This window comes from Canis aureus, chromosome 18 (genome assembly GCF_053574225.1).
Source record: "Canis aureus isolate CA01 chromosome 18, VMU_Caureus_v.1.0, whole genome shotgun sequence".
Taxonomy (NCBI): domain Eukaryota; kingdom Metazoa; phylum Chordata; class Mammalia; order Carnivora; family Canidae; genus Canis; species Canis aureus.
Window position 1 is genome coordinate 20,704,926 of NC_135628.1, and position 25,484 is coordinate 20,730,409.

Genomic DNA, 25,484 nt, shown 5'->3' on the forward strand with positions numbered 1-25,484 from the left:
AGTCCCAAGTGCTGGGCGAGGGGAGCAGGTCCCACAGCCGGCTTCCGAGCTCAGTCTCAAGACCACTCCTCTGTAGGTCCCTTTCTTGTTGAAAACAGTGGTTTCTGGCCTCTCAGCTCCTGGGTGCAGAGGTAGGACGGGGGATGCCCAGCTTGTGGGGTGCTTTGAGGCCACCCAGTCGCTGGCCATTGGAGGGGAGCCCGTCAGGACTCAAAGGAGGCGTGTTGTATGTGGGAGGATGGGGCCGGTCGGGGAAGAGGTTTGGCCGCATCCTGGTCAGCTGGAGGTGAGCCTTCCGCACCCGGCGGCGGCGGTGGCGGCAGCGAGGCCCAGGCCCTCGGTGGGTGTGGGGAAGGAGAGGAGAAAGGGATGCACCGATTGCTAAGGTGCAGGAGTGAGGAGCTGGGCGTGAAGGCCTGGTTTCTCACACCCCCTTCTCGAGCTCTGGAACCCGCACCCACGGGTAGGGGAGCGCAGAGGGAGGGGCAAACTCAGGGCCCTGCCGGGAGGGCAGGCCGGTGGGGAGCAAAGCCAGCGTTGTCACCGCCCCTCCGGGCGCGGGGCTGCCAGGTTTCCTGTTTGGAAAGAAAAACCAGCAAAATCCGACCAGGCAAGAAGGGGAGGAGGAAGGAGCGGGGCTGGCGGGGCCTCTGCGGCGGCCCGGACTCCAGTGCCCCTAGCCCGGCCCGATCCGCACGCCCCTACCCGGGCCGTGCCCGCCGCCGGCGTTCGGGAGGAGAGCCGGGCCGGCTGGCTGTGCGCGCCCATCAATCTGCCGGGCCGGCGGCGGGCGGGCGGGCTGGGGGCTGTTTGTAACTTTGCTGCCTCGGTCGCCGCGGTCCCCGGGGAGCGGGCTCCAGCGCTCGCTCCCATTGGCCGCCGCCGCGTCAGCTGGTGCGATTTGCTGCTGTCGCTTTTGGCGTTCGGCCATCCAGAAACAAACCAGTTCGATGACTACTAATAGTTATAGCCAGATGTACTAATACACAACAAATCACAGTCCTGCAGAGGGGCGCGCAAATGAGTTCCTATTTTGTGAATCCCACTTTCCCCGGGAGCCTGCCCAGCGGCCAGGACTCCTTCTTGGGCCAGCTGCCCCTCTACCCGGCCGGCTATGACGCGCTGAGGCCCTTCCCGGCCTCGTACGGGGCGTCGAGCCTCCCGGACAAGACGTACACCTCACCTTGTTTCTACCAACAGTCCAACTCGGTCCTGGCCTGCAACCGGGCGTCCTACGAGTACGGGGCCTCGTGTTTCTATTCTGATAAGGAGCTCAGTGGCGCCTCGCCCTCGGGCAGTGGCAAGCAGAGGGGCCCCGGGGACTACCTGCACTTTTCTCCCGAGCAGCAGTACAAACCCGACAGCAGCAGCGTGCCGGGCAAAGCCCTCCATGACGAAGGCACCGACCGGAAGTACACGAGCCCCGTTTACCCCTGGATGCAGCGGATGAACTCCTGCGCGGGTAAGGCATTTCCCTGCAGCCCCCCCAGGAGAGTGGAGGGAGACGGGGAAAGGAGGAAGGAAGGCGGAGACAGAGAAAGTAGAAGGAGGAAATAGAAAGAGAGGAGGAAAGACTGAACAAAGTTTCTTTGGCTTTTTTAAGAGATTAAAAACAAAAACAAAAACAAACAACCCCAACCCATGCCCAGTGAGGCAATCAAGCTGTGGCCGTGTGAAGGCTCGGCACTAGTATCCTTGTAAGGTGACACCTTAGGGAATCGAGAGGGGTCACTGCCACTCTATGTGAGACTCAGTGACAGGGGCAACCTGAACAGAGAGCTAGGCTGGGTGGGAGGGAGTGCCTGCCCACACTTCACCCTGGTAATAACACCCTGCTCAGATCCCCAAGCAGAGATGGCCTTCTGCACCCACCATTGATAACTCCCTTTCACTCCCCAACCCCTCTCCTTTCTGCCTTTCAGAAATCCATATAGATTAAAGGCTCTCACTAGTGTCTCCCTAAAGCCTTGGAGGGCCACATCCCCAGCCTCAGGATTTTTTCTCTTTCCCCTCCCTCCCCTCCTCCCCCTTCCACTCAACTGCTCACTCTTAGCCAACTTGTGCCTCCTTTTGAGGCCCTGCCTGAGTCTCACACACCCAGCTTGGGGGTGGGGAAGCCCCCCACCCATGGGCTCCTTTGGCACCAGAACAGATAGCCCATCACAGTCCTACATTTCCAGAAACCCCAGATGGCCCATCGCTCCATCCCTTTGCCTCTGGTTTCCGAAAACTCGACAGAGAATCCTTGGAGCAGGGCAGAGCCTAGGGCAGATTTTTAGACTGATAGTGTTTTGCTTTAAGATCCACTTTTTTTTTTTTTTCCAAGAGTGCTGTATTTCTCAGAAGGGCCATACAGTTTGGGGGAGTTTGCAAAGATTTGAGAGGGCTAACCATTTTTCATCTTCCAAAAAACCCCCATGTTGAGTCCTGACATGTGTGGCCACAGTAACACCTTCACAGAAATCCGTGTGTGAATTCCTAGGGTCCAACCTACTTCCAGGGTTCCGCACCCATCCCTTCCAGACACACACAGACTACACTCCCACAAAAGCACAACTCAGGTACCCTGAATTAAGCAGCTCATTCTCTTATTTTGCTTGTAATGGTTTTCTGACTGAGCAGATTTTCCAAAAAACAATAACTTCTCACTCCAAATTGTTTTAGGTGGAAAACATCTCGCTTGGTAGGAAATAATCTTCTCCCATCCGGCCGGCTTTTGGCCTTAGACATAGCGAAAGAGGCTGGAGCGGAGGCGAGTGGGCTTCCAGTTTAGAGGCCAGGGGCGCGGGGCGCGGGTCTGACTGGTTCGGCTGCCGGGATCCTGGCTCACCGGGCGCCCGGCCATTTCTGCCCGCAGGTGCTGTGTATGGGAGTCACGGGCGCCGAGGCCGCCAGACCTACACGCGCTACCAGACGCTGGAGCTGGAGAAGGAGTTCCACTTCAACCGCTACCTGACGCGGCGCCGCCGCATCGAGATCGCCAACGCGCTCTGCCTCACCGAGCGCCAGATCAAGATCTGGTTCCAGAACCGCCGCATGAAGTGGAAAAAGGAAAATAAACTCATCAATTCCACACAGCCCAGCGGGGAGGACGCGGAGGCAAAGGCTGGCGAGTAGACGCCTGGGCAGGGACCAGGCCAGCGCCGCAACCTCCCTCGGCTTTGCCCCCTTGCCTTCGCCTGCTCCCCAACTTTTCTCCCCCGCCTGCTCCTCCGGGGGGCTTCCGCAGCTTCAGGGGAGTTGGGAGCTTTGCAAACGCCTGAGCATTTATTTCTTACCAAAATAATAATAATAATAATAATACTACACACAGCCAATCCCAGCGGTGGAGCAGGGCGCACTGCACACACAGTCCCGCTCTCCAAGGCTGCCCTAGCCGGCTCCGGATCCCGGGGCGCGCCCCGAATTCGTCCCTGGCTCTTGTGCTATATTGCGCCTTTGCGTGCTCCTGAGCTCGGGGACGCGGGATTGCTGGAGAGGAAAGAACCCGGGGCCGAGCCCCTTTCGGTGGGTGTCTGGGCGTTTCCGCCTCGGTCCCTCGCCACCAAGTCCCGGAGGGTACCACCAAATCGACTCGGGCCACTGGAAAGAGGGGGCCTAAAGGCCGGGGCCCCAGCACTGCAGTGGCATTCCAGGCCGCTCCTAGACAGGAAGAAGCGTAAGGAACAAAGGGGGCCCTGAGACAGCCTAGTCTCTCGGCCCCGCGCGCGCAACCGTCCGTGGAAGAGCAGCAGCCTCAGCCGAGCCGCCGCAACCTGGGCGCGGGTGGAACTTTACAGCCCCCGGAGAGCCTGGGCTCCCGAAGGCTCCAGCTCCGGATCCCGGACCCCGCCTCCGATGGTGCCTGCGCTGCTACCAGGGTAGCTTTCAGGACCAAAGGAAGGGGCTCGGGGCCATGGGGCAAGAGTCCTGGTTTCCAAATGTGCCAGGGGTGCCTGCGACGCTCAGCCTCCAGCGGGAAGTCCCCACCCCCCCATGCCTTTCGGCTATATTCGTGATCTACTTTCGTCTTTCAGGACCCAGGAAAATACGAAGCTACTAGGCACTGGCACGAAATGCTTCCATTAGCACCCTCATTTTACTCCTGGAGGTCTAAGCAAGACGCTCATACCTCGGCCCAAGGATCCCCAGCCTCCAAGCAGCTTCTGTGGCTGCGGGGAGGCTGGGCCCACTGGCTGGGTTCACAGAGAACCCTCCGACTTGGGGCCCGGCTGCCTCCAGGAAAGGGACCTGGTGGTGAAGATTCTCCGGATTGGATACTTAAAGCAAATCAAATAGCGAACTAATGACACGAAAACCATATTTACACGAAAGAAAAATCGACTCCGGTTATAAAAGTGTATGGAATTTGACCTCGCCTCGGAGAAACACTACACAAAAGCTATCTTTAATAGACGCCTGTCATTTAAGAGCGGCAGGGACACTGTCCCTCATGCACTCACAGAAAAACAGAGCCGTAATTGTAGCTGCTGCTGCGGGCAGGATTTATTTCTCCAATTGGCTAAATGGCCTCCCCCCTTCCCCGAAGGTGATATCTGTATTTTCAAATTTCAGAGCTGCCGGCACGACGGGCAGAACCGACCCCAACCTCGACACAAAAATAAGAGGGGCTGCACAGCGGGGAAATAAAGTTGTTGTAAATAAAATCCAAGTCACCATCTCCCCCCAATCCTCTGCATCCTCGCCGGGCGCGCGATCGGCAGCTGACGGCCTCACAATTGGTACATCCTAATGGAACTGCGAGGGAAATGCAATAATTTTGCCATAATGGGCTGTAACCTCAATTCGACCCCGGCCCTTGCAGCCCTGGGTCGGAAGCGGAGCGATGCGCCCTGCCTCCAGCGGGTGGCGCTCGAGTCCGACTGAACGGCGGCGGCGGGTGGCGGGCACGCGCCTGCGGCGCGCGCGCCACCCCTCTCGCCTCCACCCAACTCCCCCATTAGTGCACGAGTTTACCTCTAGAGGTCATCAGGCAGGATTTACGACTGGACAACAAAAGCACGTGATTCGAAGTCGTACCCCATATTTGGGTGCCTACGTAGGAGGGAACCAAGTACATGTCCCAGTCATTTCCATAATTCATCATAAATTGTGCAAGGGTGCTATAGACGCACAAACGACCGCGAGCCACAAATCAAGCACACATATCAAAAAACAAATGAGCTCTTATTTTGTAAACTCATTTTGCGGTCGCTATCCAAATGGCCCGGACTACCAGTTGCATAATTATGGAGATCATAGTTCCGTGAGCGAGCAATTCAGGGACTCGGCGAGCATGCACTCCGGCAGGTACGGCTACGGCTACAATGGCATGGATCTCAGCGTCGGCCGCTCAGGCTCCGGCCACTTTGGCTCCGGGGAGCGCGCCCGCAGCTACGCGGCCGGCGCCAGCGCGGCGCCCGCCGAGCCCAGGTACAGCCAGCCGGCCACGTCCACGCACTCGCCTCCGCCCGACCCGCTGCCCTGCTCCGCCGTGGCCCCCTCGCCCGGCAGCGACAGCCACCACGGCGGGAAAAACTCCCTGGGCAACTCCAGCGGCGCCTCGGCCAACGCCGGCAGCACCCACATCAGCAGCAGAGAGGGGGTTGGCACGGCGTCCGGAGCCGAGGAGGACGCCCCCGCCAGCAGCGAGCAGGCGAGCGCGCAGAGCGAGCCGAGCCCGGCGCCGCCCGCCCAACCCCAGATCTACCCCTGGATGCGCAAGCTGCACATAAGTCATGGTAAAGCCAGCCTTTTTCTAAATCCACGCGGCCGCGGGGGCGCGGCTCTCGGTCCCCCCTCTCTTCTTTACCGCCCTCTCTTCCCGTCTGTCTCCTGGTCTCGCCTCTCCCAGCCCTGTGGAGTCTCTCCCCGCCGTTCCCTTCCCCTGCCTTCCTCCTTTCACCTTCTCTTCTCTGCAGCGCCCAAAGCTCGCAGATGGGGAGGGATGGGGGTGGGGGAGAAGGGCCGCTGGCCAGGCAAGTTTAGATGTTGAAACGGGGGGGTGGGGAGGAAAAATCCCATATCGAACCCCAGCGCCTCGGAACGCGCTCCCGGGTCAGGCCAGCCGAGCAGGGCGCAGAGAGGTAGAGGATGGCAGTAGGGGCCGTGAATTGGGCTTGTCAGGGCGGATAATTTATGAGGAGGGCTACGCTGGGGAAACAGCGTTACTAATTAGAGTCCCCGAAAAGGGGCTTGGGGGGGGGGGAATAATCGAGGCGAGAGCCGGCGGGATTCTGAAGTTTGGGAGCAGAAGGGACAGCAGAAAGGGGAAGAAAAAGAAAGCAGGCGCCCCAAGCGTGCAGGCTGGAACAGAAGGCGGCTCGCGGGGCTGGAACTTTAGGGGAGGGTGACCTGGAGGCCACTTGGGCGCTCAGGAAAGGGCCTTGCTTCCGTGGGTTTCTGAGAGGTGGGCTGCCTGGGAGGGCTGTGCCCCTCCTCGGGACGCCAGGGGCAGGGCCAGAGGGCAGGAGAGGGGTGAAGGAAAGCCGGGCGATCCTCCGGGACGCGGCTCCAGCCTCAGATGGGCCGATTGTTCCCAGAGTCCAAACTGTATTGTGTTCTCTCTAGAAAGGAAGAGGGAAGGAAATTCGGGAGGGGTGGGCCGGCGAGCAGGGAGGACTTGTTGAGCGTTTCTCCCCCGCTCCCTGCTCAGGACCCCAGCTCGACTTGGGCACCCGGGGGCTGCGGAGTTGGTGGCTAAATCGCTGACTTTTCTGTTGCAGACAACATAGGCGGCCCGGAAGGCAAGAGAGCCCGGACGGCCTACACGCGCTACCAGACTCTGGAGCTGGAGAAGGAGTTCCACTTCAACCGCTACCTGACCCGCCGAAGAAGGATTGAAATAGCACATGCTCTTTGCCTCTCCGAGAGACAAATTAAAATCTGGTTCCAAAACCGGAGAATGAAATGGAAAAAGGATAATAAGCTGAAAAGCATGAGCATGGCGGCGGCGGGAGGGGCCTTCCGCCCCTGAGTATTTGAGCGTTTAAAGTACTGAGCAGTATTAGCGGATCCCGCGTAGTGTCAGTACTAAGGTGACTTTCTGAAACTCCCTTGTGTTCCTTCTGTGAAGAAGCCCTGTTCTCGTTGCCCTAATTCATCTTTTAATCATGAGCCTGTTTATTGCCATTATAGCGCCTGTATAAGTAGATCTGCTTTCTGTTCATCTCTTTGTCCTGAATGGCTTTGTCTTGAAAAAAAAAATAGATGTTTTAACTTATTTATATGAAGCAAGCTGTGTTACTTGAAGTAACTATAACAAAAAAGAGAAAAAAACACACAAAAAAGTCCCCCTTCAACCTCGTTTAGTGCCAATGTTGTGTGTTGCACTCCAGTTGTTTAACTGTGCATGTGAGTGGAAGTATTCCTGTCTCAATAGCTCCAAGCTGTTAAAGATATTTTTATTCAAACTACCTATATTCCTTGTGTAATTAATGCTGTTGTAGAGGTGACTTGATGAGACACAACTTAACTTGTTTGACGTGTAGTGACTAGTGACTCTGTGACGAAAACTGTGACTCCGAGCGGTGTGTCCCTGCGTGCCTTTGTAGGACCCTTTGCACGAACTCTGGAAGTGGCTCTCCTAAGCGCAGCTTCAGTGATGTATGTTTTTGTGAACAAAGTTACAAATATTGTCCGAGTCTGGCTGTTTAAGCAAACTGTGATCAGCTTTTTTTTTTTTTTTTTTGTATTTGTTTTTAAGGAAAAAAATACTGACTGGAAACAAAAAAATAAACTTTCTATTGTAAGTTCTCTTGGTCTGGTTTGTGCCAAAATAGCAAGCGGCTCTTTCTGCTCTTCTGTCTGTCCAGTGCTGGGAGGCAGTGAGTCTGAGGCTACCTGAGCAGCCTGCCTGTGCTAGGAGACCTCAGACTAACTAACACCCTGACCCGCCACCTCCCTAACTCTGACCCATCAGAGTGCAGGGCAGAAGGTGGAAAAGCTGTATGTAGGTGGTTCCAAAGCCTGAGTCCAACCTGCCCATCTCTGAGGAAACCAAGTGAACTTACTGGGTACCAAAAAAAAAAAAAAAAAAAAAAGGAAAAGAGAGAAAGAAGGAGCAAAAGCACTGGGCTTTGTTAGCAGCCCTCAGGGCCCACACAGATGCTGCCTCTTTGCTAAGGTCATCCTAGGCCTTCACTTGCTGAAGAGGCTGCTGCGCCCCATCATGGCTTCGAAACCCTCTGCCCCTTAACCCACCCAGGCACCCCTTCCCATTCCTTACCCTGAGCCCAGTTGGCTTCTTTTGCTACAATTAATTTGCTACAAATGGAAGGTACTTACCCCATCCTAGCTCGATTGGGAAACTCCTCAGAGCAGCTAAAGCGCAACTAGAGATTTGCACATTTACCGACTGCTTACACTGATGCCGTCTTTCCTTTTAAAAGTTATAAAACAGTAAACTTTATAAGCCCCAGTTCCGGCTATATGACATTTGGGTGCCAAATGAATAGGGTTTTGTCTATGAATTAGATCGTAAAATCATCCATAGCACAGACAGATCGGCTCACTGGCTATAAAACGTCACGTGGGGCCATTAAAGTAAGTTTTATGGTTTTGGGGAGTTGACATCCAACATTATATACCACATAACATATAATCTCACTGACGCTGGACTCCATTTGACTCTTTTGCAGGCTACGTGTGCCGCCTGGTCATTCAAATTGTCAATTTTAGGTCAAGAAGTGTCCAAACCACAAGTTCTCAAAACTCTCTGAAAAATGGCTCCCTCCGAGTTAAGGTAAGCTCGCCTCCTAAGCGCTTTCAAGTTTATTTGTACTCTGAAAACTTTCTTCCTCCATCTCTCTCTCTTTCTCTCTCTCTCTCTGGTTCAATGGCTCTGAGGTGGCCTCTGAATTCAAAAGGGCAGAGCCAACTTTTCCCCTGCCCACAGTAGCAGCGCCAGGAGCCAGCTCTGCGAGGCACCCCGGTGAAAAGCGCCTGTGGCCGCCGCGTCCCCAGGCCTAACTTTAATTGCTTGCTGCACGACCGCGAATGTTAATGACTTCCGCTGCTCTCGCCGGCGCGCAAAAGATGATTTTTGTGTGCGAACGGGCCCTGTGTGTGCAGACTCGGCCAGGCCGCCGCCCCCCCATTCCGGGGCTGGCGGGGCTGGCGGGGCTGGCTCGTCGGGGGGTCGCGGAGCCCTAGGGTGGGGGCTGGGAGACAGCGGGGCGCCGGGCCGCGGGCGCCGAGGGCCGCGCTGCGCCGAGGAGTGCTTGGAGTTGGAAAGAAAGGCCCGGGCAGGGCCGAGGCCGACCCTGGCGGGATTCCTTATGGGGCTGTGGCAATATGTCTTCGCGGGCCGGGGTCATCTGGCAGCCCTGAATTGAGGCGGCTGCCTTCGGGGCCGAGTTTCAGGCTGGCTCGGGAGAGAGCCGGAGGGTGACAGAGGCCCGGTGAGGCGCCGGCCGCACCTCCAGGCTGGGCCCCTGGGTCGCCAGGCCGAGCCCAGGGCTCTGGGGACTGCGGGTCCCCCACCTGGGGCGAGGAGTGGGGGGTGGGGGGGCGGAGGGCTCACCGCCCCCTCCCCTGCACCCGGGACCAGGCCCTGAACCTTGTTTCCCTGCACGGTCTTTTTATTTCGGTGGGACTGTTCTCACCCGCCTGTGAGTCTGAAGCAATAAACTTTATGGCCGGATTTAACTTTAGTCTTTGAATCCCCAGGCTAAATGAAAGGAGTTAAAGCGCTTTCTTTTCTTCCGCCTTCCCTTTCTTCTCCCTCTCTTCTTTCCTTTTCCTCTCCTCCTTTGTAGAATTAGAACGTGCACACACGCACAGGACACTCAAAAGGCAACTTAGGGATTTCCCCCTAGGTAACACTAAAGATTAGAGAAATTTACTCCCCCTCAACACACAGAAAAATTCTGCCTTCCAAACTGTGCCCTAAAGTTTGGGGGGGAAGTGGAGGTGTCTTCAATGCCCAACTTAAAAGTCCCCAGAGCCATTAGGTTGTTTTTCCTGACACGTCATAAAGGATAGTTTAGGGAAGAAATTGGTCATTTGTCAGTAGGAGATTTCCGCCTTTCTTTTGTTAGCTGCTCATTCTGTTTGATCCCAGGAAATTTACATAATCTATGATTTCCAAAACAGTTCCCAATATTGCACCAACAGTGAAGTAAGGTGAAATAAATTTTTCCTGGGTACAATTCTAACTTGGCCTCAGCCACCACCCTCTTTGTCCCCAAATCCTCATATAAGATCTTCAGAGGCAGTGACTGGGGATGCTGTGGCCTCTCCAAGGGTCTTTCTCTGGATGGGTACCCACAAGGGACCTAGCAGATTTCCCCTACTCCCTCTGAAGAATTAAGCCAAATTCTCCAACTCAGAAATGAACCAAAAAGAAAAAAGAAAAAAAAAAAAAGAAAAAAAAAGATCTGTCTCCAGATGATTTTCTCCTTAGGAGTTGGATAGTTTTCCTGCAAGTGCTAATTGGTAAAGATATTTTTACTAAGTGCTTAAAATGAAAAAAAAAAAGGGTATAGTTTTGGAGTTTCAACAAACTTTATTGTGCAGAGGCCACTTATACCCAACAGAAGAAGTCCAACAGTTGTCCCCAAAGTCAGAGGTTCAAAAAACAGACCTGGGAAGTTTTATGAAAAATCAAAACCCTCCCACAAGTCCCACTTCTCTGAAGTAGTGGCGAGGCAAATCTCTGAAGTCATCTTGTGTGACCTATTAAAGTACTAATATTTCAGCACTCAGGAAGATGTGTTGGCATCTTACTGGGAACCAGAATATAAACTCTATTTGGGTTCTCTTTTGTCATTTTGTGTGTCTGTGAGAAATCTAGAGTCTTTGTTTTGCTGCTCTGACTTTTGAGTTCTTTACTGGAAAATATTGGGTTAAGGTTTTATTTTAGTTACTCATTTGGTGATCTTGCTTGAGTGATTTCTTGGTGACTAAAATTAGTAGCAGAAAAAAAAGAGTGATAGGGCTTCTGGCAGGTTCATTTGAGTAACTTGCCCGGAGGAAGTGTCCACACCACCTCCGTGGCCACATCCCACCCGGGGTGTGGGAATGGGCAGAAAGGCTGTTGGACCCATATCCAGCATTACCCAATACAGAGAATCTTTCCCATGTATTAAAAAAAATACAGGCTATAAATATTGTCAGCTTGCTTATTTCTGTCTCTTGTAATCTTCATAAAACTTCAGAGTTCTTAGGAGAGCAGGTTCACTCACAAGGAGTTAAATGACTTTTTAAAAAATACAGCATCCAGTCAGACCTGTGTGAGCATGATTGGAGAATTTCTTTTCTTCCTATTTTCATAGGAAGCATAGTAAAAAGGATGGCTGGTTATCTGCTCATTTTGTAGATAAGTTATTTCTTCTTGTGCATTCTTTGGTGTTGTTTTTGCAGAGGAACTTACTTAGGAGGAAAAAAAATCTCTGTCATTAAGGGCTTTATGAAGACATCCAGCCTCAGCCGGTGGCAGAAGTGTCTGTGCTCCTCATCTTGTAAAAGGAGAAGGTGTCCAGTATGTGCAGGGCCTCGTTTGTTTCTACAAGCTGAAGAGACAATATTTCCTGAACTATAAATATAATAGGAAGCTTCTGGTCACACTTACTTAGGGGTTTGTTAGGGTTTCCATGGTCTAATTTCACAACATTATGCCGAGATTCCTTTTCTCCAGCTCATTCCCCTGCTTCATTGTTGGCGGCTCTGGGAGAGCAAGACAGAATTTTCTACCAGAAACAGAGTCATGTTCATTTGTTGAGATGTGAAGAGTATTATATCCAAACAATTAGTGAGGGGAGAGCAAATTACATCCTGAAAGATGGGCTATTAAAGAGGAAGACAATCCCTTTAGCTTAAAAGATGCCCTTCGAAGCGTCTTCCTCTGCCTTAGCTTGGGAGTCTGTCTGAGGTTTGCCCACCATGGAGAGTGCAGAATGTTGTGGGCTCCATCCCTTTTTGGCTTCTAAGGCAAAATTTCTTTCTAGTCAATGACAAAACTGTAACGGGGCTTCCATACAAGGTTGAGGGGGTCGGTCTAGGGTCCCACCCACCTAGGAGAGGGGAACCACAGTCCTGGCCATTCTGAACCCCAGAACTGGATCTGCCTAGGTCTGTTTTGTTTGGTGTTTTTCACAAAGAAAGCTGTCCTTCTTCCACTAGGTCCCCTCCCCACAAACCGGTATTTTCAATAATAATATTTGTTATGAAGGTTATTGGGTAATTATTGCGATTTTGTGAAGCAGCCCTTGCTGGAGGTGAAGTCTGTCATCGCCTAACAAATGACGCCCGTGCAGTTCACTGCCGGGTTAAGTAAATGCAGAGAAGATAAATCTGCACACCCTAGGAATCGCCAGCAGAGCACGCTTTAGTACAAGTTCACAGTCAACTCGCTTGCCTGGGCCAGCTCTCCCAACAATTAGGACTGCGTCTTTATTTTTAAATAAAGGGGGGAAAATGTCTCCAACCCCCGCTGCCTGCTTTCTCCCTGTCTTCTTTTTTTCCTTCACTTTTTTTTTGAGGTTCCACTGTCCTTATCCAAATTTTCCCTGTTAAATGCGATGATGAGTGATTTTAAAAAATAATCTCACTCTTCTTTAAGTGCTGACAAAAAGAGGTAGGAAGGAGGCTGATTTGACAGGAAATAGAGTCACAAACACCCAAAACTATCCAATCCACCCTCTTAATCCAAAAGGCAGTGCCAGAAGCAGGGTGTCCCTGAGATTCCTTGGGGGCCCCTTCCCCCTGAAAGAAGAGGCATAGCTTTGTGTATCTTTGTGGTTAGTGCGTTGCAACTGCAGGTCAGAAAGTTGAGGGTCAAAAGTTTATGTTGTGCAGCACTCTTAGTCATCTGCCCAGACGGAGTTTGATGTCAATGTTAGAGCTGCGATCTTGACTATCAGCACAAAAGATAAAATGGCTCGGAGTGACGCGTGTATCATGGTATGGACTCCAGGTGAACCCTGGTGGTTGAATGACCTCAATTACGGAGGAAAGGAGAGAAAATTCCTCTTTTCAAGAGTAATACATGCTGTATTTCATCTTGAATTATCGCTCCCATTCGGAGGGAATAGCAGCAGGTAAATAGGCACAGATTACTAAAACACCAACACCTTAGATGTTGGAGAACCAGGAGTCTGTGGGTTTGTCACAAAATTAAAAAGCTCTAAACTAATCGGTAGACATTTAAGAAACAATATATAGTTCTTGAGGTTTCATCATATCTTCAGCGGCAAGAGAACCTTTATTTGAAAATTGTTCTTTTGATTGGACGGTTTCTTTTTCTTTCTCGTACATCCCCCAAAGTGTGTGAGAACAAGAGGCAAGCACAGGCACTTCTCCCAAAATGTGTTCTTTGCCATTTTCAAAAGCAGAATGGTCTTTCTGAAACCTCCACCCACTAAATGCAAAGAGTTCCCAGAGCTGGGAAGGGAGGGAAGGAAGTGGGAATGCTCCAGAAAGGGCAGGATTCTTCCAGCAGCGAGAAAACTCTTATTGGTACCATGAAAATGTTCCTGTTGTTGGAAATTTTTGCTTCTGTTTGTTGGTAACCCTAACTCCAGCGTAAGACAAATGCTACCGTCTGGAAGTAGCGGATAACTAAGCTGAAAAAAGCATGCCATTTGAACAGGAAAATGGGAATCCACAAAAGCCAAACCACTTCGCTAAGACCACCATGAGGGATTCTATTCTCTAGAAAAGACGCTTTAAAAATACATTTGGAATAAAGCTAAGGGGAAAGAAGGAAGGGTGGGAGAGTAGAAAAGAAAGGGAATAGTGTGTTAAGGAAGCCAACTGGAACCGTGCCTCATGTGTGAGTTGCAACTGGAGAACTAAACAATATTTTATTTTTCATGCTCCTATATTAGCTGTACAAGTTGGTGCCATTAGAATCTGTTTTCTGGGGGAGGGGGGGACATGTTGTCCTTGCCTATGTATTGATCTTTGAGTAATCAGAGTAGGAAAACAGAAGAGAAAGATGAAATTTTGTTCTGTGTTTTTAACTTTAGAAATGAGTCAATTCAGCCACTCAGAATGTGGATTCTTGCAGGGATATTTAAGATCATCCCAATACATTCTGGTTGATTGGATTTGTTGGTGCCAGGTACGTTTAGTGGTAAAGTAAATATTTCCTAAGCACTGCCTTCATGGAAGTAATCAGATTGCTTCCACTGTGCAATGTGTAAAGTTTTTACTCTGGCCAAGAGCTTGAAGCCAAATGGGGGTGTGCCAGATGAAAATAGAAGGAAACAACCGTGGTGATTGCTGTTATAGCAGTGAACACTTTACCACATCTGGGCTAGCGAAATGAAGAAAACTGAAACCCCCTCTATTACTCACCAAGACAATTATGTGTCTTTTCAAGAAAACCTTGTTACTGCATTATTGGTTAAAAGCGTGCCACTCCTTAGAAACATGTCAACTTCAATAAACATAGACACCCCTTAGCCAGTATTTAAAGTTAAAAAAAAAAAGTACCTGCAGAAGTTACTGCATTGAGGATACCTACTTTTTTTTATTTGGAGGATTTTTATCTTTAGGTCCCTCACACAATCCACACATGAAATTCATGTTAAATCCGGATACAAACATCAATCCTTATGTGTGGGTTGTGTTCACTATTATACACTACAACAAGAAAACTGCCCCTAAACAATTAATTGGTGGCATGGCTGATAAAGTACTGCTTCTCTAAAATCATATGCCTAGCGTAGGTGTCCGGGAAGCCCTCAAATGCCACCATCAGGCATTTTGAAATTCAGCTATTCCCGTGTGCGCTCCAGAGACTTGCCTCAGACAGAGAACAGTCTGGAGAACTCTCGCTCTAAAGAACAAAGGACAAATACAGTCAATACATTCCATAACGTTTACATTTCCTTTGCTTTTCCCCCTTGGTTTTCCCTGAGAAGGAATGACCTGGGCAAAGCACTCTGCTCTCTAAAAGACACTGTATAGACCTTTTAGAAGCGCAAAGTCCAAGGCCGAGGTGAACTTCAGGTCAGCGCGTCTAACAAATATGAAAATGTCGGCTAGTGAAGAGCGCGCCTTGTGATTTAACAAAGACTGTCAATGTGTAAGATTAATAAGAAACAAAATGCACACGGTGTCACTGTTCGGTCACTTTGAAACTTGGGACAGGGTTGCATTCAAGAGGGAAGGCTGTTCCAAATATATTCAAAATGATTCAAATCAGATTCAAACTAGGCTGCAAACACTGCCTCCCTCTTGCCCTCCCTCTCCCTTAGACTCTCTTCGCTCTCCTTTTCCATCTGGGATTCGAGGACATGATGAAAAGTTATTTCACTTAATGGGATTTTAAGAAAGCTTTTGTTGGGAATATATGTTATCTCTGCACGTGGAAATGAGCAAATGCGCTCACCAGTTTCCCAAGAAAAGGATAACGCTTTCACCCTGCTAGGGACTGGAGCCAGTTGGTGTGCGAAGATTAGCACGCTCTCTCTCTGCTCGGTTTCAGGGCATCCCATCTTTTCTCGGGCGAGATGCTGCTGGTAAACATCGGTTTATTTATTAATTGAGTTTGTCTCTTCCTGGCTTTACTTTCGTGTGTTGGATCTTAGGTAAAGGCAAGAGGCTTTGGGGGTTTTTTTAACGTTTTTCAAAAGATGATTTGATTCAATGGAAAGATGCTATGGCTTGCAAAGAGAGATTGTGGAAGGATCAGAAAAGGTACTGAGATTGTTTATTACAGCCATAAATCTTGCAGTAAAATGTCAAAATGTCGGTGTGTGAGATAACACTTGGTGGTCCTGGCTCCGTTTGTGTTTATGATAGGAACCACAAAGACAAGTTACAGGCCTTGGGGAATTCTGTATAAGCCCATCTTCCTAAAGTAATAGAGCCACATGAAACACAGCCACAGTTAACTCGTTTAGGTTAACCATATACAAAACAGTGCCTGTGCCTCGTTAATACTTTACAATAGAAACTCCGTAGAAGGTTCTGAGGCTAAACAACATGAATTTTGTGTTTTAGTGTCTGTAAATAATATTAAACAGATGTAGGTAAGACCCTAGTACTCAAGGGCTGATGACATGAGGGTGAAATTTCCTTGTCATGTTTTTTTTCTCCCCTTGAAGCTTAGAAAGCCACGTTTTGTAAATTACATTTTGTATGTATATATTGTTCATATAAAATAGTATATATGTATATATTATTTTTTTCTCGCTGTCGAGAAATACTGGTTTAGGTAACTGTATCACAGGCTAGGTTTCCCCCCACCACCACCGCCGCCCCCGCCCCAACCCAATTCCAGAGAGGATGTCTAAAGATTATACTCTGCGTTGATTTCTGTCTGTGGCTCAGATTTCATTTAGAAAAATTTCAGGGTGCCCATGTCGATGGACAGCACTCTTCAGAGACACACATACAATGTGGAAAACCTCTTTGTACCACTTCAGGGTGATTCCAGTTGGAAAGCTAACATGATCCCTTTTTTAACCTCTTTTCCTAAATTAGTTTAAAGATTAGTCCCATATAATAGGCTTTATGTGGCTAAGCATTAAATGACTATCCATCAAATGGATATATTCCAGCATTTAGTAACTCATATGAGTAGCCGATGTAAATGAAGATAGAATTGCCATTCCTTTTGAAGTGTCTCCAGGCTTAGGCTATAAGTTTCCTTGTCTGCAATCCAGACTCAGTTGTGAGAAAGCTGTTTATACTGCTCTTTGAAAAATCAACTAAGGTGCACCAGCTGAAAAATCCTTGCTTTGCATGCCAATATGAAAGTCTTTTTAGCCTGGTGACTATGCTAGTTTGCACTGCTTTAATCCAGCCTGCAAAGTAGAGGATCCAGGTGTGCCTGTTACTCGGAAAAAGGAAAGGGAAAGTACACACTACAAGCAAGGCATCAGTATTTACTTCAAAGATCAACATTAGGTGGAATTAATATGTAATTTATTTGTTAATAATGGCGTAATTAGTTTACCCATCAAATTTCAATTACCAAATGGCAGGCAACAGTCCTCTCTCCCCCCTTTCCAGAGCTACTGATATCGTTAATATGCTAATTTTTCAGCAATTCAGAAATTACAGACTATCCAGTAAATATAACGTTAGCCTCAAATACAAACGGAGAAAGCAGCATCCAAAAAAGACAAAATACAGAATTCCTATTGGGGGTGGGGGGGCGAAGACCCGTCAGCGATCAGGCTGGGCACAGTGCCTATTCCGTCCTTAGCTTGTTTTTGTTTGAGGATTGTTCTGAAATGGGAAGTTGTTGGTTCCAAAGCTCGATCTTGTGGAGGCGTCGCTGCTACCTATTCCCACCCTTGGGCTACCTTCTCTCTCACAGTTGCACCTAGTAAATGCAAGCACGTTGAACTCTCACATCGACGCCTCCATCAGATGAGATGCTATTAGAAAGGTTCTGATTTTTCTTAGGGAAAAAACCCAAGGAGATTCTGTCGCGAAAAGAAAGAAAAAATAAAAATAAAAGCACCCATCCGGTGATACTGGACCGGCCTTGCTCTGCAGGCTCCGGCCGGTTTCAGCTATTCCCCCCACCCACCCTCTGCGGCTCCCGGCCGGGGCCGCTCGAAGCAGGGGATGCCTGGCGGACTCGGCGAGCACGCTGCGGGGGAAGGGGATCAGCTGGTGAAAAAAATGGGCTTTATTCGTTTTATTCCGGGGCCACGATTTAGAAAAACAACAAAAAACAAAAAATCAGGGTACCTCCAAGGTCTCGACGCCATTCCCTCCCCCCGCCGGTCTCGAACCCTGGAAGACGCCAGGCCTGGCTAGCCTGGGCCCGAGGTCAGCGCTGGGCCGCGGTCAACCGGCTGCCCCGAGGCCTACGCCAGGAGCACGGCACGGAAAGGGCCCGGCCCGGGCGTCCGAGAGGACCAGAAGCCCAGGCGGGCCCCGAATTCCCAGCAGGACTCAAACTTGGGGGGTTGGGGGGGACCGAGAGCTCCAGCTCCCTCCCTCCGCCGGAGGCCGGACAGCGGCATTCATCACCCGCCCGCGCGCTTCCTGATCCGGGTCCGCGCGCGCGCCGTGCCCATTGGCGGGGGCTGGTCACGTGGTGGGTCCCGGGCGGGGGCGCGCGCGGGGCCGAGACGAGAGCGCGCACGCGCGCGCGCGCGGGGGGGAGGAGGGAGGAGCGGCGCGAACTTTGGTGGCGTTGGCGGCGGCGGCGGCGGCGGCGGCGGCGGCGGCGGGAGGGGGAGGGGGAGGGGGAGGGGTGGGCGCTTGACAGCGGGGGAGGGGAAGGGAGCGGAGGAAAGGGGGGGATGGGAAGCGAGGCAGGAGGGGGAGGGGCCTCGGCGAGCCCAGAAAAACGACAACGCGAGAAAAATTAGTATTTTTGCACTTCACAAATTAATGACCATGAGCTCGTTTTTGATAAACTCCAACTACATCGAGCCCAAGTTCCCTCCCTTTGAGGAGTACGCGCAGCACAGCGGCCCGGGCGGCGGAGACGGCGGCCCAGGCGGGGGCCCCAGCTACCAGCAGCCCCCAGCGCCCGCGGCCCAGCACCTGCCGGCGCAGCAGCCCCAGCTCCCCCACGCGGGCAGCAGCCGCGAGCCCCCCGCCTCCTACTACGCGCCGCGGGCTGCCCGCGAGCCCTCCTACCCCGCGGCCGCGCTCTACCCCGCGCCCGCCGCCGCCGACGCCGCCTACCCCTATGGCTACCGCGGTGGCGCCAGCCCGGGGCGGCAGCCGCAGCCCGAGCAGCCCCCGGCGCGAGCCAAGGGTCCCGCGCACGGCCTGCACGCGAGCCACGGCCTGCCGCCGCCGCCCCCGCAGCACCGCGCGGCGCCCCCCGCGCCCCCGCGGCGCTGCGAGGCGGCTCCCGCCACCCCGGGCGCCCCGGCAGGGGGCAGCGCCCCCGCGTGCCCGCTGCTCCTGGCCGACAAGAGCCCGCCGGGCCTGAAGGGCAAAGAGCCTGTGGTGTACCCCTGGATGAAGAAGATCCATGTCAGCGCCGGTACGTGGCGCCGCTGGGGAGGCGCGGGAGGGTGGGCTGGGGCCGGGCAGGGTTCGGGGGTCGGGGCGAGGGTCAGCCGAAGAGGCTGAGGGGCAGGGGGGCCTCTGGAGGGGAGCCCCCATCTGGCCCGAGCTACAGTGGGATGTGGGTGTGTGCGCGCCAGCCAGCCGCCTGATCCTAACGTGAGAACCCTTTTGTACCCGGGGTCCCTTTATCGAGAGATTTACGAGACGCCAAACTGTTAGGGCAGTAATTATAGCCCCCATAAATTTAATTGCCCTGGCAGAGGCTTCAGGCCATGTGTCTTTGAAGCTTTTCTTCAGCCCCAATGCCCAGCACCATTCTTTATGGCTCTCGGGTGTTTCCCGTTGTCAATAGCCTGTGAAACATTTTCTTTGCCGTTTTATGTATCTTGCGTGAACTTGGTGTCAGGTTATTATATAATGATGATGTCCAATTGCTCTTCCCCACCCCACCTTCTCTCTCCTCCTCCTTTCCCTCTCTTCCACTCCCTCCTCCTTGGCCTTCTCCTTCGGGGTTGTGGGCGTTCAGTCAACCCCAGTTATAACGGAGGGGAGCCCAAGCGCTCTCGAACCGCATACACCCGACAGCAGGTCTTGGAGCTGGAGAAGGAGTTCCACTTTAACCGCTACCTGACCCGGCGGCGCCGCATCGAGATCGCCCACACGCTCTGCTTGTCCGAGCGCCAGGTCAAGATCTGGTTTCAGAACCGGAGGATGAAGTGGAAGAAAGATCACAAATTGCCCAACACTAAGATGCGATCCTCCAACTCGGCCTCGGCCTCAGCAGGCCCGCCAGGGAAAGCACAGACTCAGAGCCCGCACCTGCATCCCCACCCCCACCAGGGTGCCTCCACACCCATTCCCTCCTCCATATAATCTTCTAGAGATCTAGACCAGTTTCATTCCCCCACCTGCTTACCCCCCTTCCGCCCTTTGCCCCATATTCCTACCTGTCTGGACCATAACAGACCCCAAAACAAAACCCAACTTGGTGAAAAGGATTATAAAAAAAGAAGACATTATCCCGGTAAGAGTGTGTGCTGGTTGCCACCCAGGAGAGGATAATAGCCAGGATGCTGGGTGATAGAACAACCTGCTTGCCTGAATAAGGCTGCCAGGTTTGGGTACCTGAGACTGACCTCTTGGCAACGAATACTTTAGAGGTGGCTAATGTCAGCTGGACAGCCCATGGTGACTGGGGACATACACATGTATATTTGTTGCAAGCAGAAGAAAACAGACCCCTTTCCCACCTTCCCTACCTCCCCCTTCCACATTAAGGCAGCTCATACAAGCTTGTATTGAACTGAATAAATGAGTAGACATTGTGGACCTCACCAGATTATTTAATTCTCAAAATGTATAGACCTTGATGGTAGATGTGACACATGTTAGTTTCCTTTCCTTGCATTTATTTAAAATATTGTTGTAGGGTTATTGTTGTCTTATTCTGAGGCACAATCTCTGGGGAGAGGGGAGTGCATTTAGACCTATGTGCAACTGTACAAATTGTGGTGTGGCTATATAAAAAGCCATGTGCTAAGAATAAACTCTGTTTTAAAAAACCATTAAAGTTCTAAGACACATTTGTGTGTTTCCTACTTTTAATTAAAAAAAAAAAACCAAAAACAAACCCACAACCCGAAAGTTCTCTGGATTGAGATGTCTGACCTTGCATGTAAAATTTTGTAGATGGCTGGAGTTATGTTCACTTGGATTTTGACTGCTCACATCATTTGTGTGAGTGTGTTCAACTTGAGCTGAACTCTTGTCAAGTTTGACCCACTGTGGGAAAAGTTCCAAAGAGCAGGAAGGCTCTTGAGCTCTGAGAGGGCTCCTCTTCTTCCCAAACTTGGCCAGGCTTTCAGGCTTCAAGTCTCTGTAAGGCATAGAAACGTGTCCTTCCCTGCAATGAAAGGTGAAACCGCGCAATGCTGAGGGCCCAGGGGTTTCTGCAGCTGTTCTACACGCTGAACTCTGAGCACACTTGGAAAGAAGTGGTCCCTTTGGTATTTATTGCACCTTCACACTTAATCTGCCTGTTTCCCTGGAGATAAAAAATAGTTTGTGCAGAGTTGAGATTGCTTTTGGTTTCTTGGTTATTTTTAAGGTTTTCTTCACTACCTACAGCTTGGGGATTTTTGTTTTTCTTTCTCTCTCTCTCTCTCTCTCTCTCTCTCTCAGAAGCAGGAGCTTTCAAAATAAACAGTAAAATTTCCCAGTAAATCCTCCAAGGTTTCTCTGAGGAAAGAAAAAGCATAATGACACTCTCAAAATGTATCCTAAGCAAGGTAGACCTGGGAGTATTCAGTGCTGGAAAAAAGCCAATCTCTGAGCGAGGGTCACTTTTCTCCAGTGCTCCTGGATCTTTCTATCCAACCTAAAGATCTAGAGTCAAAGGTTGAAAATCAAAACCCACATTGCAATCTCTGTAACTCTTGTATGTATTTCCTGGTATCAGTAAAGAGAATTTAGACTTGGGTGTCACTTGAACGGTGGGTTCTGCAACAAGATGCAGAAAACCAACACACACCAGCCCCAGAATATAACTGTCACCTGGCCGTGAATGTGTGCAGCGTTTAATTCATGTTATAATTTTAGTAGAGATGGGAGGGGGCGCTCACCTACCTTTGCTATACCAGAGGAATTTTAAACACATTTTCCCATCAGTGGCAAACCCTTAGCCAGTGGTCAGTGCTGTTCCTTTTATCGCTGTCGCCTTGTGTGTGATACAGGCAAGGCTGAGCAGTTCCCTACCTATGAACAAACCATATCTGAGAGGAGAGTGGTGGACACCAGTCTCAGAGGGGCCTCCACTTCTCCCCAAGAAAATTCAGGGGCAAACAAATACACGCCTTCCCAAGTCAGGCCAAAACTGGCATAAAGTGCATTTTAAACGGTATGAACGGGTGCCAGGGATTTCTGGAGGCACTGCAACTGCTGCTGAAACTTATTAACCCTCCCCCTACAACACGCACTTGTAAAACGAAATTAAATCACGCTGAAAATAGCAATTTTCCCAGGAATCATTAATCACCTCATACAATAAATACTTCTTTGTAATTCAACAGCAATTCTGAAAGGCATTCTCTGGGAAAAGTCTGTGGAGAAGCGAGGGATCTTCTTGCAAATAATATGGTCTCGGGCAAAGACGCAGCATCTTGGCTGTCTGCTCAAAAAATGCCTAGACTCTTGGTGGAAATTGAGTGTCGAGCTGCAAAACCTCAAATGGCAGATTATCATCATTTAAGGTAAATTCTTATATTTCTCCTTTGTAGGGAAGCAGGGGTATAGGGGCATTCGTTAGCTTCATCCCAGAGGCAGTTGTATGGGGATGAAACGGATAACTTTATTTCACATACTCTTATAATCTATCCAGGAAAGGAAGAGAAAGGATGGAAAAATTGTTTTTGTAATATACCAGAACAAAATGGCATTTTGGTCCAAACTGTCTTGATTATTAAGGTATTGTTAAGTTTTTGCAAAGCTGAAATTATCCAAAATGACCCAAACAATAGTCATTTCTTTATAATGTTTTGCCTGTTTTCGATTTGGACTTTAAGGGACCTTGTTATAACAGCTTAGAAAATCCCACTTTGGGCTTTAAAATCATGCATTGTCTTCCCTTTGCTAGGGCAACCATAAGAGTTCACCCAGAGGACAAATTTTCTATCTCATTAATTGTTTTTTTTTTAAAGCGAACCCTAGTGGCCCCTCAAACCCTTGACCTTTAAAGACAGTATTTTGTGTAAGCTCTATAATTCTCCTACCAAAATGACCCTTATGCATGCTCTCCTTTTCTCTTTCTCCCTCTTTCCCTATAATACATACTCCTTTGCTTTAGTCACAGAGCCAAGCTGTGCATGACTCTGGAGATAAAAGTTTTGTCAACATCTGAAATCAACCTAAATCGGATAGGAGACACTTTAATGGTCACAGTTTGAATTAAGTACTTAACACTCTCCCCCCTGAAGAAAAATGGCACTTTGCAGGCTCTCTTTCCTAGTTTTGCTGAAATCTACGATATACCCGGTGTTTTATTACAGCGGGAATTCAACTGTGACAGGCATAGTAGAGTACTTAATACCCAGGATGGAGCTCATGGGAAGATTACCTAGATATATGGGGAGTAGGCCCTCTGCACAGCATCTCTGATTCTATACCCAGCTATCCCTGGGTGCCCATGTTCCCCCCTACCTCTCAGCTTCCTCTCCAAGGGGTGGGGACCACCATTTCTACTGTCTCCCTGCTCTTCTAAGCTTCCAAACTGTGCTGCTCTTCTCACCACTTTTTCCCTCCAGCAGTTTCAACAGAAAAACTGATCAAGGACTCTTAAGAATGAAGGGAAAGAAAGACCCCAAAGAACCAATATGGCAAACAGAAACCTGGAGTTTCCCATCTGGATTGGTGGGTTCTGGGCAGGCTGTGGTGCTGTTCTTTGCATTCCCTTGGTCTGCATCCCTAGCCTGTGTCCTGTATTGAAGAACATAGGCTCAGCCTTCCCAAGGGCTGTTCCTGTTGCCCTGTCTCTATATTGTACACCATGGGCCCAAGAATAACTCTGCTTCCTCTCTCAAAAGGCTATGAGCTGGGAAACACAGGAGGAGGAAAGGATGTGAGTTCTAACTTCTTGACAGCATCAGGGAGGCTGCTTGGGGCTGTTATGAAACCTTCCAGTCTGAAACTTCTGTCTTGGAATTCTGGTGTCTCTTCTTCTCAAGGCCCCAAACTCATGGAGTAACTCCCCCCAACCCCTCAGGTCAGTTCCCTTATCTCTGAACCTGATTTCTGGGGTTAAAAAGATCCCTGTTTGAAAGAATGTCAGAGGTGAAAGAGATTTGGAAGCCATTTTGGCTCAGTCTTCTCAGTGTACCCAGGAGGAAACTAAGGCAGCTGAATGTCCCCCCAGGTTCATATTAATGAATGTGTAGGTTGGATAGAGCCTTTGGTCTCACCGTGGAGAGGGGTGAGTGCACAGCTATCTTCCTCCGCGGAAGCCTATTCAGCTTGGAATGGATGTGTGCATCGTGCATCTGGGCTTACACTTGACATGGATGGCCACAGGTACTGAGCCAGGGGAGAAGGCTGGGTTTTTGCCCAATGTGCCATCAAAGCAGCCCCGGGAGATCATGTAACCAAAGCGCCTTAGCCAAGGCTCTGGGACAAGTGGACTCTCCTCTGGGCTCAGGAGGGAACAGATGCCAGGGTGTCTGGGAGAGTAGTGGGCACCCCACTGTCCACAATGCTCATAGCTCCAGAATGACTAATTCTACTATGCTGGCCCTGGGATTTTCATGACAGTCGTTTGCCTCAGAGTCCAGCAAGGAGCAAGGGTGTCTGCTTCCAGAGGCCTGAGAACTAAAAGAGCAAAGGAGGACGAGGACGGTGGTTGCAGCAGATAAAGGTGTAGCGCCAGTTCGAGGGAGATATTGAAATTGTAATCTTTTGAGGTCACGTGACTCATTAAATAATTAATGCGGATCGTCAGGAATGGATCGGAGTCGTCAGGGCCTCACTAGGAATGAATCTCTCAGAAGTGAGACCCCAACTTCCTATTTGATTTTTAAAAACACACACCCTCAGATTTATCTCCAAAGGCATTTAATTCCTTCAGGAGGGCTGAAGAGAGCCCTTCGGCGGGGAGGACCAGAGCTGGCGGGCCCACGCTGGGTCTTGGGGCTTTTTCTTCAGGGTTTCTGCAAGTCCGGGGAGCCCGCCGTGTCCGGGGAAACGTGAGTTTGGGGCTGGGTTTTCTGCGGTCACATCCTAGCTTTAGTGATGAAGTGGGACGGATGCGCAGACAGTTGGTAATGTTCTGATTCACACTGGGGAAGGCTGCGGAGATACCACAGGACCGGCGCGCGGCTTTGTTCAATTTTCCCGGTGTTCATAAATCACCCGCGCCGGGCGAGCGAGGGAGCAAGCGAGCCCAAAAACGCCGAGAGAAAGGCCACGCGGCGGCGGTGGCGGCGGAGGCGGTGGCCATTGCAGAGGGAGAGACCTGGGCAACATCTCTTTGTGACTCATTAGTCTGAACGATTTATGGGGAACAGCAGCCATGAATATTTGACTTGGGGATAAGGAAATAGCAACAACAATAATAACCATAATAATTACAATACTCCTAAGCGTCGTTGGAGGGAAGGGGTGGTGGATGGTGGCAAAGCAGATCTTTCTGGAGCAAAGTTGAATGGCAACAAGAAGGGCAGCTAAGCCCCACCTTGCTCAGACTCGCTCCAGGAGCCCCAAGGCCAGGGTCACTCCCTTTGGGGATACAGAGGAGAGTTTGAAACAGAGAAAGGGGCCCAGCATGGATTCTGAGTCCCAAGTGCCTGATGGAAGGTGGGGGCTGCAGGTCGAGGTGGTGGCAGAGGGCAACTAGTTGCTGGTTTGTGGCCTCTTGTTCAATGTGTTAGGGAGTCCTGAAGCCTGAGGGTCAAGGGGCTTGATGGTTATTTGGTAGCCTCTCAGGCTCTCAGCAGGATTGCATGGGCTGGAGACTGGCATCGAGGGCTGGTTTTGGGCCGGCTGGCATGTGCGAGGCTACCCCAGCCTGGGTGAAGGGG

At 50.7% G+C, this 25,484-nt stretch overlaps 4 protein-coding genes across 8 annotated transcripts in view; all 4 read left to right on the plus strand.

Moving 5' to 3' along the window:
* Positions 1-25,484, plus strand: part of HOXA3 (homeobox A3) — a 45,505-nt gene that overhangs the window by 3,770 nt on the left and 16,251 nt on the right. For 3 of the 5 annotated variants that reach the window (XM_077856433.1, XM_077856434.1, XM_077856432.1), the window contains exons 2-3: positions 8,619-8,722; positions 21,990-22,169. The gene's annotated coding sequence lies outside the window, so the exon portion shown is untranslated. The remainder of the gene's footprint in view (positions 1-8,618; positions 8,723-21,989; positions 22,170-25,484) is intronic. The other 2 variants (XM_077856436.1, XM_077856435.1) reach the window with 1 other exon arrangement.
* Positions 803-3,117, plus strand: HOXA6 (homeobox A6). The gene is made up of 2 exons (XM_077856462.1): positions 803-1,462; positions 2,858-3,117. The coding sequence occupies exons 1-2, from the start codon at positions 1,021-1,023 to the stop codon at positions 3,115-3,117; spliced, it is 702 nt and encodes a 233-aa protein (XP_077712588.1). The 5' UTR covers positions 803-1,020.
* HOXA5 (homeobox A5) lies at positions 4,817-7,734 on the plus strand. Its single transcript, XM_077856440.1, has 2 exons — positions 4,817-5,720; positions 6,705-7,734. The coding sequence occupies exons 1-2, from the start codon at positions 4,826-4,828 to the stop codon at positions 6,953-6,955; spliced, it is 1,146 nt and encodes a 381-aa protein (XP_077712566.1). The 5' UTR covers positions 4,817-4,825; the 3' UTR covers positions 6,956-7,734.
* On the plus strand, positions 18,212-20,504 carry HOXA4 (homeobox A4). The gene is made up of 2 exons (XM_077856456.1): positions 18,212-18,895; positions 19,448-20,504. The coding sequence occupies exons 1-2, from the start codon at positions 18,289-18,291 to the stop codon at positions 19,792-19,794; spliced, it is 954 nt and encodes a 317-aa protein (XP_077712582.1). The 5' UTR covers positions 18,212-18,288; the 3' UTR covers positions 19,795-20,504.